The following is a 13,721-nucleotide window of genomic DNA, read 5'->3' as shown; positions in this document are numbered from 1 at the left end:
CGCCCGCGGCCGCCCATGCGCCCCGGGCCCGGGACGCAGGCAGGGAGGGCGCGAGGCCCGCCGCGTCCGTGCGCCCCGCCGCCGCCCCCTCGGGCCGCGCGTTAAAGGGACCCCGGATCCGGCTACGAGCGGCCGCTGGGGGCGCCCGAGAGCGGCGGGCCTGACGTCACCAGGCAGTCAGCGGCGTGGGGGCGGGGCTGCGCACGCGCGGGTGAGGGGCGGGGCGCGCTAGGGGCGGGGCCTCCTGCCTTGTCCAGGCCTGGAGCTCAGGGCGCGCGCTCCCGGCCTTCGCCACGCGCATTGGCGGGCAGTCCACAGGGTCAGGTTCCCGGCCAGTGGGCGGCCGGGGGCGCGCCCGGTGGGAAGAAGGCGGGTGAGGGCCCTCAGGAAGCTCCGAGCCCGGCCTGGAGCCCTCGGAGGGTTTCTGCGCTGCCGGGCTCCAGTCCTTCACCTCTTCAGAGTCCGGCGGCGCCTTGGTAACACCGACGGGCTGCAGTGGCTACGTGGGAAACAGAATTCTTGTGTCCGGACCGGAACCGATGACACTCTGTCACTTTGCCCCCCTACCCCCACCCCGCGTCAGCTCCGAGTTGGCGCGCCCTCTGCCAGGTCGCAAGGGGGCTACAAGAAACACGGGCCAAGCGTTATGCGGGTCCCCGTGTGGACGCGACAGTAGGGTCAGCGCAAGCAGCTATGCGCACGCAAGGGGCGGGGCACGGCCCTCCGGCAGCAGGTGTAGAGTGGTGTTTTTTTTTTTTCCCAGCCGCTGTCCATCAAACCTGCGTGGGGTCCTCCGTGGGGCAAGGGTCCAGCCACTGGGGAGAGAGGCTCTCCCTCTCCGACCCCAGGAGGAAAACTTGAGGCCACTAGAAGGAGGCCCACGCTAGCGAGAGTGAGATGGGAGAGGACCTAGGGTGGAGCCTGAGAGTGGTGCGGGTGCTGCCCGCCTTGAAGTTGGCTTGGATCCTGGACTCTTCATCTGCCAGGTCAGGACCATCCTCGCTCAGTGGACCAGCGCAAGAAAAGGCCACATTAGTCCATCACTGACTGGAGGAGCCAGTTCTTCCATAAGTCCCTGAGTCCAAGCCAGGGACCACCCTCAGGTGAGCCTCGGTAGGGTTGTTGACATCCATTTCCCTGGGCTCTGAGGGCTCTGTGAGGTTGGCCCACTCAACAAAGCCTGGGCCTTCTTCCCTTGGGTCTCAGCTTCCCCAGAGGTGATCTGAGGAAGCCAGGAAGGATGGCCTTGAAGGAAGGGTCACCATGGCTCTCTGCTGGGTGTTCAGGGAGGGAGGAAGACAGTCCCTACCCCACCAGGGACCAGATCCTCCAGGCCAGATACAAATGGCTGCTGGTCACACTGATGCAGGGGCTCTGGGGTCCCAGCTGCACTTCTGCCCTTGAACCTCTCTCTCCTACCTGATCACCTGTCAGCCCAAGTCACAGGACAGAGGCTGGTGGCCAGAGGCCAGTCCCAGGACCCATGCTCATGTGGTCAAGCTGGGGCTCTGCAAGGGACCTGAGTTTGTGGCCAGAGCCTGAGCTCTGACAGGAAGGGCCTTGTCCAGTGGCAGTGTGGCCACTGTGAGTCGGGGGTCACTAGGCTGGGGGGAGTCACAACTCCCTGCCCCAGCCTCCCTCCCTGCCTTTGCCACTGGGGGTGGTTCTTGAGGGGTGTGAAGAGACAACAGCTATTTTGAATTGTTGCCCAGGTATTTTACTGCATGAAAACGCTGCTCACGTACAGAATCTGGACAATTAGGTGAGGACCCAAGTTCAGGATCCCCACCACAAGTTCCTGCCTTGCTTTTTCCCCAGCACGTTTTACAGTGACCACTCAGAGTCAAGCCCGTGACAGTCAGTGACCACTGCCCCAAGCGCCTTGTAAGTTCTAGGTGCTTGCTACCCTGGGCTATCCATCTCCAGCTTGCTGGTGACCTGATGGAGAGCTGCCCTTCCCCTGGCTCACAGAGCATTTCCATCCCCCAACCAGGAACTGTAAGGAACAAATTTTGTGGGTCTCCTTGTGTGACATCTTGAAACTGTGGCTTCATCAAAACGACCCCAGGGTTTCACCTTTGGCAGGTGAGAGTTCCAATGCTGGGAGAGCCACACGTGGACTCTGTGTGGGTGGTTGTGCTTCCTCGCTCAGTGGGTCATGATCTGCGTGTTCTCAGTCCACCACTCTGGGTTTTACAACTTAGGGTGACAGTTGCCCCTCCTGCCCCCAAGGGCCTTGGAAGACAGGGTCAGGGCTGGAGAAACAGGCTTCTTTCTACCTCATACTCCTTCTGTTCTGTTCCTGTCCTGCTGGCACCCCTGAGGGCTCTCCCACTGACTGCTTCCTCCCCCTTTTTCCTCGTGAACTAAAGCCCATCCTGGCATCTGCTTCTCTTTTCAGAGGACTAAACTAGTACAGCCCTCCGTCCTCATATCCCCCAACATGCTCCCCTCCCCCATGTCCAATAAACCCTCTGAAGAGGACCTGAGGCCCCTCCCCAGGATACCCAGAGCTTCCACCCAAAGGAAGGGGTGATGACAGTGCAACTTCAGATGAAAGAAAGTACTTTGGGGTCCCCAAGGTGCAGACTCTGCCCCTGGGGAGATGGAGGGGAACAGCAGAGGCATCCTTGGGCCCAGGTCTAAAATCGATGTGGTCTTTATTGAGACGATAGCAATTCCCCAGGATGAGCAAGTGTGGGGTGTCGGGAGTGGCAGCACTGGCCACTCTAAGACCATCTTGACACCATCCTCCGGTCCTCAGCCAAAACAGAGTCAGTGAGGCCTCATCCCTGGACTCCAGGCCAGGGAAGGGCTGAGAGAAGGGGGTCAGGGTCAGAAGTCACGTGGAGCCCAGTGACTGTCAAGGCAACTTGTTGAAAACGGGGCTGGAGCAGGGTTAGCAGAGAGGCAGCTCCAGGTGTCCAGATGCAGTGCAGAGAGACACTAGCCCCAGACCTGGAGTACATAGGCTTTGGGTTGCCATGCAGAGCCCGCTACAGTCTGGCAGGGTAACGTGGGGTGCAGTCGAGGGGAGCCAGCAGGCGGATCTCCTGAGGAAGGTAGGACTGCCAGCCCTGAGGCTGACCCAGACCCCAAGAATCCCCACTGAGCCCTGTCCTGTCCCCCACCCCTGCAGAGGTGGGGCTCCCAGCCCCCGGTGGGCAGAGGCCAGGAGAGCCTGAGGGACTGGTGGACATCAGCAGGGTCTTGGCCACGTGAGGAGGGAAGGGCACATGGTGAGGGCTGCTGAAGGGACCAGCTGCAGCGCCGGCAGATTCCAGGGAGCCCACGAGCGCATTGGAAGACTAGGTGGTCCTGAGGGCCTGGAGGCAGCCTCACTCTGCACCGGTCCAGGCCAAGTTCCTGGACAGCGGGACCAGCCGCTGGAAGGGGGGCCAGGTGAGCTGCATGGGGGTCAGGAAGAGTCCTCCGAGGTGGACAGACAAGAGTTGGCAGAGCTGCTGGCCCAGCCAGGAGCCCGGAGTCACCTTATTTGCAGTACTCCTTTCTGAACTCTGGAAGCCAAAGGGACAGGTGGTGTCTGCCCTCTGCCCCGGCAAAATGGGCCGACTTCCATCAGGACTATCCAGGGACTTTTGGAACCCCGAGGGGCAGGGGACTCCTGCTCACAAGGCTGGCAGGTGTCTTGGGGTTCTGAGTGGATGGAAAGCGGGTACAGCCCAGCTCTGAGATGGGTGGGGGGTCTCCCTCCCTCCCCTTCACTAACCTTTGTCCAAGTCGATGTTCTTGGCGGGCGGGAGGCTGTGGGCCAGCTCAGCCCTCTCCTTCAGAATGTTGTTTTTGTAATCTGGAGCAGGAAGACAGCAGGGTGAGGACCCCCCAAAGACGTGCCTCCCTCATCCCAGGCCTGGGAGCCACAGTCTGCCCCTTGGGTCTTCTCACCTAGTCGAATGTCCTCACTCCTGTAAAGAGCCTGGTCCCCGGAGGCCACAGCAAACTCTGCCATATTCATGTCCTTCCTGGAGGCAGGAGGGTGGTGGGAGGTCAGAGGGTGGGTGAGTCTGCTCGGTCCCCAGGGAAGCCAGAAGGGATACTCACGCCTTTGGCTTGGACTTCTTGTCGGAGTATTCGTAGCCTAGGGAGGGAGACTCGTGTTGAGGGCAGCCTTGCCCACTCCCCAGCTCCTCCAGCCCAGAGGAACCCTCGCAGCCCGGGTAGGAGGCTCCCGGAGCCTCTGCTTTGGTCACTGTGCCCTAAGTCCCGCCTCCGGCCGGGAAAGGCTTCTGACGCTGGCCCCAGCCAGGCAATCGGCTCACCTCCACGGCGGCGCTGCCGGGTGGCCAGAACGACTGTGATGAGCAGCAGGATGAAGAGCAGCAGGGTGGCCAGCACGTAGCCCAGCTGCTGGAAGAAGTGGGCTCGGCCCTCGGGGACGATGACATTGATGACGCTGCGGCCTCGCGTCAGCGTGGGATCTGCCGGGACCGTGTGCGGGACAACGTCAGGGAGCATACGTACCGTGCGCCCCGACCCAGCCGATCTCAGCCCGCGGGAGGCTCCCCCCCAACACCAGGATCCCTGATTTGGGACGGGAGGGGGCCAGGTGGGTTGCTGCCCCGCAGACGTACCTCCTGCACCTGGGCCGGGCGCACCGCTGTGGCTGGAGCCATTGCCCGGGGAGTCCCGCGGGGGCGGGGGCGGGGGCGGCCGGGCGGCTGGCTCGGTGACCCTCAGGTGGAAGACGCGGCGCTCGTGCAGGCCGCAGTAGTGGTGGTGCAGGTGGCAGGAGTAGGTACCCTCGTCTGCAGGCTCTAGCGGGTCAATGAGCAGCGAGAAGTCGCCGCGCGCGAACGCGTCCGCCTCCACGGCCACACGGTCTCGCAAGAAGGGCGGCCCGTAGGCGCGGCGCTCGCCGGACGCGTAAAGGTCGAGCAGGCGGTCCGCACGGTCGTGCGGCACCCCAGGCGGCTGGCGGTCCCAGTGCACAACCTGCTGCGCTTCCTCCAAGTGCCTGTCGGTCCACACGTGCGCGCGGTTCACGCATGTCAGCAACGCAGGCGCGCCGCGCTCCACAGCCAGCACCTCTTTCTCGCCGTCCCAGTGCGCGCCGGCCGCCCGGGCTAGGGGAGCATGGCGGTCAGGGATCCCGGGCCGGGAGGGAGCCGGGACGGGGCGTCCAGGGTGGCAGGGGTGGGAGCGCACCGGGGGTGGGGGGAGGGTGTTGGGGGGACACTCACGGTCGTCGGTAACCTTGAGGCGCACGGCCAGGCTCTCGTAGAGGTGGCAGTAATGGTGGTGAAGATTACAGGTGTACAGCCCGTCGTCAGTCTCCTCGACCGCTACGCACCGGGGGATGGGGAGGGGGGGACCCAGCCGTAAGCTCTGCGGCCCCGCCCGCGCCCCAGACCCCCGCCCGCCGCCGCGGTACCCAGGCTAGTACCTCGGATGAACAGCGAGAAGTTGCCATCGTGGAAGGCGGAGGGAGGCAGCAGGAGGCGGCCGCGGTCGCGCGGCTCGTACACGCGCTGCTCGCCCGCCGAGTACATGTCCACCAGTCGGCGCGCAGGACCGCCAGCCTGGCCGCCGCTGAGGTCCCAGTGGACGACGCGCTGGCGGTCGTGCAGCCTGTCTTGGGTCCACACCATGCGCGGGCTCTGGCAGCGCAGCACCGCCCGGGCGCCTGCTGCCCAGCTTACTGCGGACTCGGACACCACGGAGCTGTCGGAGGTCGCGGGCCCTGATGGCCCTGGTGGGGAAGGGGAGTCACCGGGGAGGGATGAGACTCCAAAGGACAGTACAGGATGGGGCTAGCAAGAAGGCAGGGAGACTGACAGGTTCTTAGGGGAGGGTGGTCACTAACCTGAAGACAGAAGGACGGCAGAACCTGGAATGAGAGGAAGTGAGGGTCAAACTGGGGAGGGGGTGACCTGAGCCTTCACATGTGGGTCACCCGCTGAAATTGGCCCCCCACTTGGCCCCTGGGTCCCTTCTATAGTCCTAGTTGAGCTGGGTGCTAAGGACACCCTGTTAACAGGAAGAGGTAGGTCCAGAGAAACCAGGAGGGCACAGTGGGGGGGTTTCCTATTCCCCCTACCTCTCCCAGGCCCCCACTTAATCCTCTTGGCCACCTCCCTGGGCTGCAGGGACAGCACCTGCATTTCTCGGGGTGACAGGTGGGGCCAGCCCAGCTCTGGATATGTGCTTGTCACCAACGGCCACCTTCAGGAATGGTGGCCACCCTAACCATCACTGCAGCAAGGCCACAAGAGCACCAGTGCCTGACACCTCAGCTGGTTTGGGGACTCCTGAACATACATATCCACTGTGGCACCTGCCCAGGGCCACGCTGCACTAACCCTCCAGGGTCCTCAGGCTGCTGGCACCCCACCCAGGAGCCCCTTGGCCTTCAGAAGGACAAGAGTGACCCTACCACCCCACCCCACACGCCATATTCCTGCTCCGGAGATATGGCCTGGCGCCCGGGCTGGACAGAATGTGCCGGGTCAGCAGGCCACCCCCGAGGAGCAGACTCGGGGGGCCGGGAACAGACCCTGTGAAACACATGCTTCCCGGGTCCCCCTCAATCCTTCACCCATCCCCTCCTGACAACAGATAAGCACAAGGCTAGAGGGGCGGCCCAGAGAAGTAGAGGGTGCAAGGGACCCCAGGAGGAACCCCCATGCTCAGCCTCCCTGCCCTGTCCAGCCCTGTCTCCAGCGTACAGTGAGGGGAAGTTCTGTAGGGATCTAACATCAGACCTCAGCCCCTCCGTGTCCTGGGGGTCTTCTCCTGGTGAGCAGCACCCTCTGAGGTCCCCAGACCCATCCGCTTCCTGGTGGGGTGTCCCCTCACCCCAGAGTTCAGACAGGCTTAGCCCCAAACACAAACTGGCTCAGACTAGGTGTGACCCCTGCCACCCCACCCCCCATGAACTCACTCTGCAGAAGCACAAGTCTCCAGATCAGGACCCAGGCCCGCAGCTCCATGGCGCCCGCCTGGCCCGGAGGCGCTTTGTCTCACTCAGTCTCAAACTCTGCAGAAAAACAGCCCGGCCCCCTCCTCCTCCCCCTCCTCAGCACCCGCCATGACATCACGGAGCCCTGGGCTGGCCAACAGTCTGCAGACCGCCCCCTCTGCTTCTGCCCGGCCCCTTGGCCTCCCCCAGTACTTGGCTGGCCTGGTGGGAGGCGTTGGGGCCTTGGCCACTGTGTCCCAGAGGGTGAGGGGAGTCACTCTGGCTTGGGTCCTGGAGAAGGGGGCAGCAGCCCAGCCTTGGAGGGGCGGGGGCCTGAGGGCATGGCCCCAGATGCCTTGTGGGTATTTGTGACAGACGGATCCCCACTAGGGCCACTGGAGGTCTAGGGTTCTGGGGGGAACATCTCACCTGCACCTCTATAGGGGGGCCCCAGCCATTTCCCCTCCCAGTGCCATGCAGGCCAGCAGAAAGGCCCAGGCTCCCCGGCCACCAGCTCTTCCTGCTGGCTGTGTGGTGACCCCTGGGGCTCCATTTTTTCAACTGTGAGGTGGGGACAAGAGTAGTGCAGGCCCTGGGGGTGCAGGGGCTCCCTCCTCGCAGCATGATGGACACCACAGTCTATCAGTCAGCTTCAGCACCCAGAAAGCTGCCAGGGAGATGAGCGGCAGGGACCAGGGTCCCCTGTCCTGGTGACCCCACCCCATCTGCATGCCACCCAGACCCAGGTCCACTACTCCCGGGAGCACCACCCTCCCCTCCTGGAGGAGAGGGAAGAAAGGGGGGTATGGAACCCTTCCCAACAGAAGGCACAAATTTGAAGCTCTGGGAAAACTCACAAAGTCACGTAAACAAATGTGAAATAACAGAGCATGCACTGTGTACCAAACCCACTCTTTCTAGTTAAGCAAACCTCAAGAAAAAGAAAGGAAAAATCCACTGAACAACCACAAAACCCACAGTGCATTTTTGGACTGCCCATTTGGACTGAATTATGGTCACAGCTCCTAGGCCCTGGTGGGCTGGAGTCTCACTCTTGAATCCTGCCCTGGTCCCCAAGTTCTCAGACAAGCAAGGAGCCCAGCTCAGCCAGACTCCTGGGCTCCAGGCAAGGAGAGGAGGCTGCTTATGCTGCAGCAAGAAGGAATGAGAGGTGACAGCAGGTAGGACTGGCTAGGAGGACACAGGACTGTGAAGACGCCCCACCCCCAATCTAACGGACCATTTCCTCAGCAGGATCCAGGCCATCAGGGCTTGTCTCCACACCCCACCCCCAGCTCCTCCCGGGCCTTTCATTCTGGAAAAACAAGCCCAGCCTGGCTGGCCTTGAGGCCTGGCCTCTCCTCCTGTTTTTCTAACTGGTTTATATTAGTGCTGGTGGCCTCCCTCCCAGTCCGCCTCCCTCCTCTGTGCAGCCCCCCTCCCCCCTTCCCCAGTGTGTCTGTCTCTCTCCATGTGCCTCAGCCGCTCTGTCCTCCATCTCAGCCCTCTGTCCCCGCCTCTGGCTGCCGGGCTGTCTTTCTTCCACAGAAGGATTGTCCAAGCAGGGCGGCAGGGAGGCAGACACCCAGGTCTGGCCTCTCAATCTGGAAGAGGACAGGGTCAGCTCCCAGCACTGAGCTAGGAGGCTGGAGGTGCTGGGTCCACACCCTGAACTGTCTGCAGAGCCCCTCCATCCCCGCCCCCGACCAGGCCTGCATGGAGGTTGGTGGGTTCACAGCACCACAGATCCAGCCCTTGGCTCAGCCCCAGTGCAGAAGCCTGAAGGAGGAAGCAAACCCTGTGGCACCACTGGGCAGGATGGACAGGGTAGTGGAAGGCGGCAATACCCTCCTCCCTGCTCCCTCCTGTTCTCTCTGCTTGAGCCCACCTCCCCGGTCCTTGGCAGGAAACACAAGTGAGAACAGAGGCCCAGAAGAGAACAGACCAGAACTAAATGACCACATCCCCTCTCCCAAAACTCCAGGCCGGACAAGGCGGGTCACCCAGGCAGCCCCATGGAGACTGAGACTCAGCCTCTGGCTCCAGTCCTGGGGACCCGGACATTCCAGGCAGCCAGGCTCACTGGGAGGAAAAACCACAGGCACTCAGAGGCACAACCCAACACAGACACGTGTTAACATGTGCTGTTCCGTCATCCAGCAGAGCTGAGCACCTACTGCTCACCCCGCACAGAGCTGAGCACCTACTGCTCACCCGGCACAGAGCTGAGCACCTAGTGCTCACCTGGCACAGAGCTGAACTGTGTGCCAGGCCCTGGGGTTCAGCACTGCACAGAGGCCAAGCTCCTGCCCTCTGGCAGTTGTTAGTGGAGAGGCAGCCGGCTCGCTGAGGAATGAGGTCATTTTAAACGCAGCAAGATTAAAGCCGGGCAGGGGCTCCCTCCGCGAACTAACCTGGACAGCCTCCAAGGGACCCATTCCTCTGAGGACGGACCAGGACACCCTCTGAGGGGCCCACACCCACAGCAAAAGGCCAGGCAGGGGCTCAGGAAGCTGCCTGCCAGTAGGTGTTGGGGAGGGGCGTAGGCATGCGGGGGCGAGGGGGTCTGCAGGCCACGCCCAGGCTCTCACGTGGGAGAGCACACCAGGAAAATGGACGTCCGAAGACCAGATGGTGGATGGAATCTGAGATGCTCCCCAGGGCACCCAGCCCTGAGGGAGCCTGTGGCCGGACAGCCCTTAGTACCCACACAACAGGTGCCTGCCAGTCATTCCTGAGGTAGAGTCTGCATTGCTGCCAAGGAGCCTCAGCTTCTCCTGAAACACTGAAACTCCCTCCCCCAAGAAGAAAACGGACCTCACACTGCTTTTCTGTTGGTCTGAGCTGTTCTCCTAAAAGCCATTTGTAGAACTTCCCTGGTAGTCCAATGACTAAGACTGAACATTCCCAATGCAAGGGGCTTAGGTTTGGTCCCCGGTCAGGGAACTAGACCCCACAGGCCACAATGAAAATCCAACTAAGACCTGGTACAGCCAAATGAATAAATAAATACATTAAAAAAAAAAAAAGTCACTTGAGACTGTGTTGGCCCTTCTTCTTGGTTCCTGGTCGCCTGCCTGGGCCCAAGAGGCAGGGGGACTCTGCAGCCCTCACGTTTGAGGACCCATGAATCCCATGGAAGCTCTCTTCTCCTCTGGCTGAGAAGACAGGGCTGTCTTCTACCATTTCCTGGAGTTGCTGTAACTCATGTCCATTGAGATGGTTATGCTATCTAAACACCTCATCCTCTGCTGCCCCCTTCTCTTCCTGCCCTCAATCTTTCCCAAAATCAAGGACTTTTCCAAAGAGTCAGCTCTTCACATCAGATGGCCAAAGTATTGGAGCTTCAGCTTCAGCATCTGTCCTTCCAATGAATATTCAGGGTTGATTTCCTTTAGGATGGACTGGTTTGATCTCCTTGCTATACAAGGGACTCTCAGTAGTCTTCTCCAGCACTACAATTAGAAAACATCAGTTCTTTAGCGCTCAGCCTTCTTTATGGTCCAACTCTCACATCTGTACATGACTGCTGGAAAAACCGTAGCTTTGACTATACAGACCTTTGTTGACAAATTGGTTTCTGCTTTTTATTGTCTAAGTTTGTCATAGCTTTTCTTCCAAGAATTAAGCATCTTTTAATTTTGTAGCTGTAATCATTGTCTGCAGTGATTTTGGAGGCCAAGGAAAATCTGTCACTGCTTCCACTTTTTCCACTTCTATTTGCCATGAAGTGATGGGACTGGGTGCCATGACCTTAGTTTTCTGAATGTTAAGTTTTAAGCCAGCTTTTTCACTTTCCTCTTTCACCTTCATCAAGAGGCTCTTTAGTTCCTCTTCACTTTCTGTTATTAGAGTGGTATCATCTGCATATCTGAGGTTGTTGATATTTCTTCTGGCAGTCTTGATTCCAGCTTGTGATTCAACCTGCCTGGCATTTTGCATGATGTACTCTGCATATAAGTTAAATAAGCAGGGTGACAATATACAGCCTTGATGTATTCCTTTCCCAGTTTTGAACCAGTCAGTTGTTCCATGTCTGGTTCTTCTAACCATTGCTTCTTGACCCTCATACAGGTTTCTCAGGAGACAGCTAAGGTGGTCTGATACTCATAACTTTAAGAATTTCCCACAGCTTGTTGTGATCCACACAAAGGCTTTAGCATAGTCAAAGAAGCAGATGTTTTTCTGGAACACCCTTGCTTTCTCCATGATCCAATAAATGTTGGCAACTTGATTTCTGGTTCTTCTGCCTCTTTGACACCCAGCTTGTACATCTGGAAGTTCTTGTTTCAGGGACTGCTGAAGCATAGCTTGAAGGATTCTGAGCATAACCTTGCTAGCATGTGAAATGAGCTCAACTGTGTGGTAGTCTGAACATTTTTTGGCATTGCCGTTTTTGAGGATTGGAATGAAAACTAACCTTTTCCAGTCCTGTGGCCACTGCTGAGTTTTCCAAATTTGCTGATATGGGTGCAGCACTTTAACAGCATCATCACTTAGGATTTTAAATTGCTCAGCTGGATTTCCATCACCTCCACTAGCTTTGTTCACAATAATGCTTCTGAAGACCCATTTGACTTCATAGTCCAGGATGTCTGACTCTAGGTGAGTGACCATACCATTGTGGTTATCTGGGTCATTAAGACATTTTTTATACAGTTCTTCTATGTATTCTTGCCACCCCTTCTTAATCTCTTTTGCTTCTGTCAGGTCCTTACTCTTTCTGTTTTTTATCATCCCCATCCTTGCATGAAATGTTCCCTTGATATCTCCAATTTTCTTGAAGAGATCGCTCGCCTTTTCCATTTTATTGTTTTCCTCTATTTCTTTATATTGCTCACTTAAGAAGACCTTCCTATCTCTGTTATTCTCTGGAACTCTACATTCAGTTGGATGTATCTTTCCCTTTCTCCCTTGCCTTTTGCTTCTCTTCTTTTCTCAGCTATTTGTAAACCCTCCTCAGATGACCACTTTGCCTTCTTGCATTTCCTTTTCTTTGGGATGGTTTTGGTCACTGCTTCCTGAACAATGCTACAAACATCTGTCCATAGTTCTTCAGGCAGTCTGTCCACCAGATCTAATCCCTTAAACCTGTTTGTCACCTCCACTGTATAATCATAAGGGACTTGATTTAGGTCATACCTTAATGGCCTACTGGTTTTCCCTACTTTCTTCAATTTAAGCCTGAATTTTGCAATAAGGAGCTCATGATCTGAGCCACAGTCAGCTTCAAGTCTTGTTTTTACTGACTGTATAGAGTTGCTCCAACTTTGGCTGCAAAGAACATAATCAATCTGATTTCGGTATTGACCATTTGGTGAAGTCCAGGTATAGAGCCATCTCTTGGGTTGTTGGAAAAGGGTGTTTGCTATGACCAGTGTGTTCTCTTGACAAAACTGTTAGCCTTTGCCTTGCTTCATTTTGTACTCCAAGGCCAAACTTGCCAAGTATCTCTTGACTTCCTACTTTTGCATTCCAGTCCCCTGTGATGAAAAGGGTATCTATTTCTGGTGTTAGTTCTAGAAGGTGTTGTAGGTCTTCACAGAACCATTCAACTTCAGCTTCTTCAGTATCAGTGGTTGGGGTATAGACTTAGATTAAAGTAATGTTGAACAGTTTGCCTTGGAAACGAACTGAGATCATTCTGTCATTTTTGAGAGTGCACCCAAGTAATGAATTTCAGACTCTTGTTGACTATGAGGGCTACTCCTCTTCTTCTAAGGGATTCTTGCCCACAGTAGTAGATATAATGGTCATCTGAATGGAATTCTCCCATTTCTCTCCATTTTAGTTCACCAATTCCTAAGATGTTGATGTTCATTCTTGCTATTTTCTGCTTGACCATGTCCAATTTACTTTGATTCATGGAAAGGAGAGTGAGAAAGCTGGCTTAAAACTAAGCATAAGAAAACAAAAAACATCATGGCATCCGGTCCCATCACTTCATGGCAAATAGATGGGGAAGAGTGGCAGATTTTATTTTCGTGGGCTCAAAATTCACTGCAGGTGATGACTGCAGCCATGAAATTAAAAGACGCTTGCTCCTTGGAACAAAAGCCATGACAAACCGAGACAGCATATTAAAAAGCAGAGACATCACTTTCCTGACAAAGGTCTGTTTAGTCAAAGCTATGGCTTTTCCAGTAGTCATGTATCGATATGAGAGTTGGACCATAAAGAAGGCTGATTGCCAAAGAACTGATGCTTTTGAACACTGATGCTGGAGAAGACTCTTGAGAGTCCCTTGGACTGCAAGGAGATCAAACCAGCCCATCCTAAAGGAAATCAGACCTGCCAAATAAATAAATAAATTTTTAAAAAAGTCACTTGAATAGTGACTGTGTGAATAGTGACAGTCACTATTCAACCCTGTGTTGGAGGGATAAAAGGGAGCTTCCAGACGACAGGGAGATCTGTGGGACACACGCTCATGCAATTGTGAACATAGTGTTTAACTTTACCTCCTGTGTTAAAAATGTTTTTTACTCAGGACCAGAGAGTGGTCTCCTGTATATAATTTCATGAAGGTTCTATCCAAGGCTGCTTCTAGGGGACATCAGTGTATGGAGAGCAATTTGCAAGACCATGTCCTGTGTTATATGAGTTTTCCAGCATAGCCTACAAGAGATGTCTTAATAATCTCAATATCTTTAGAAAAGATCCAGATATTTGCAGCATAAGCAACACAACCACAGCTGGGGGAGGGACGAATGGTAGAGCACAGGGGGTTTCTCCAAGCAGGAGAACAGGAAACAGGAACTGTTCTGCATGGCCCACAATCAGGGGACACATGGCACCATGC

The 13,721-nt window shown here is 56.5% G+C and overlaps 1 protein-coding gene and 1 long non-coding RNA gene across 4 annotated transcripts; one reads left to right on the top strand and one right to left on the bottom strand.

The window, feature by feature from the left end:
* The first annotated feature begins 268 nt into the window (after window positions 1-268).
* Window positions 269-3,961, top strand: LOC138416593 (uncharacterized). Its single transcript, XR_011247762.1, has 4 exons — window positions 269-892; window positions 987-1,103; window positions 1,713-1,884; window positions 1,994-3,961. It is a non-coding gene; the product is annotated as an uncharacterized lncRNA (long non-coding RNA).
* MXRA8 (matrix remodeling associated 8) lies at window positions 390-9,946 on the bottom strand. Of its 3 annotated transcripts, XM_069546004.1 has the most exons (11): window positions 9,334-9,421; window positions 6,902-8,523; window positions 5,825-5,848; window positions 5,405-5,710; window positions 5,202-5,303; window positions 4,593-5,084; window positions 4,281-4,439; window positions 4,063-4,099; window positions 3,907-3,983; window positions 3,731-3,811; window positions 2,644-3,518 (listed from the first exon to the last, which is right to left on the bottom strand). In XM_069546004.1, the coding sequence occupies exons 2-11, from the start codon at window positions 6,948-6,950 to the stop codon at window positions 3,493-3,495; spliced, it is 1,353 nt and encodes a 450-aa protein (XP_069402105.1). In that variant the 5' UTR covers window positions 6,951-8,523; window positions 9,334-9,421; the 3' UTR covers window positions 2,644-3,492. The 3 variants fall into 3 exon arrangements, with proteins under 3 accessions (XP_069402104.1, XP_069402105.1, XP_069402103.1); XM_069546003.1 differs by lacking the exon at window positions 2,644-3,518 and adding an exon at window positions 390-499 and having other exon boundaries at window positions 6,902-9,946; XM_069546002.1 differs by having other exon boundaries at window positions 2,644-3,053; window positions 6,902-9,946.
* Window positions 9,947-13,721: the final 3,775 nt, after the last annotated feature.

Source organism: Ovis canadensis, chromosome 12 (genome assembly GCF_042477335.2).
Source record: "Ovis canadensis isolate MfBH-ARS-UI-01 breed Bighorn chromosome 12, ARS-UI_OviCan_v2, whole genome shotgun sequence".
NCBI lineage: Eukaryota > Metazoa > Chordata > Mammalia > Artiodactyla > Bovidae > Ovis > Ovis canadensis.
Note: the sequence above shows the minus strand (reverse complement) of the source record. Positions and strands in the feature narration are given on the sequence as shown.

Excerpts from the sequence above, each read along its gene's own strand:
- MXRA8 (XM_069546002.1), bottom strand. The coding sequence starts at position 6,950 with ATGGAGCTGCGGGCCTGGGTCCTGATCTGGAGACTTGTGCTTCTGCAG. Across the intron at positions 5,085-5,201 it reads CCTCAAGGTTACCGACGACC|CCCGGGCGGCCGGCGCGCAC; the intron begins GTGAGTGTCCCC and ends ATGCTCCCCTAG. Across the intron at positions 4,100-4,280 it reads CCGGCAGCGCCGCCGTGGAG|GCTACGAATACTCCGACAAG; the intron begins GTGAGCCGATTG and ends CTCCCTCCCTAG.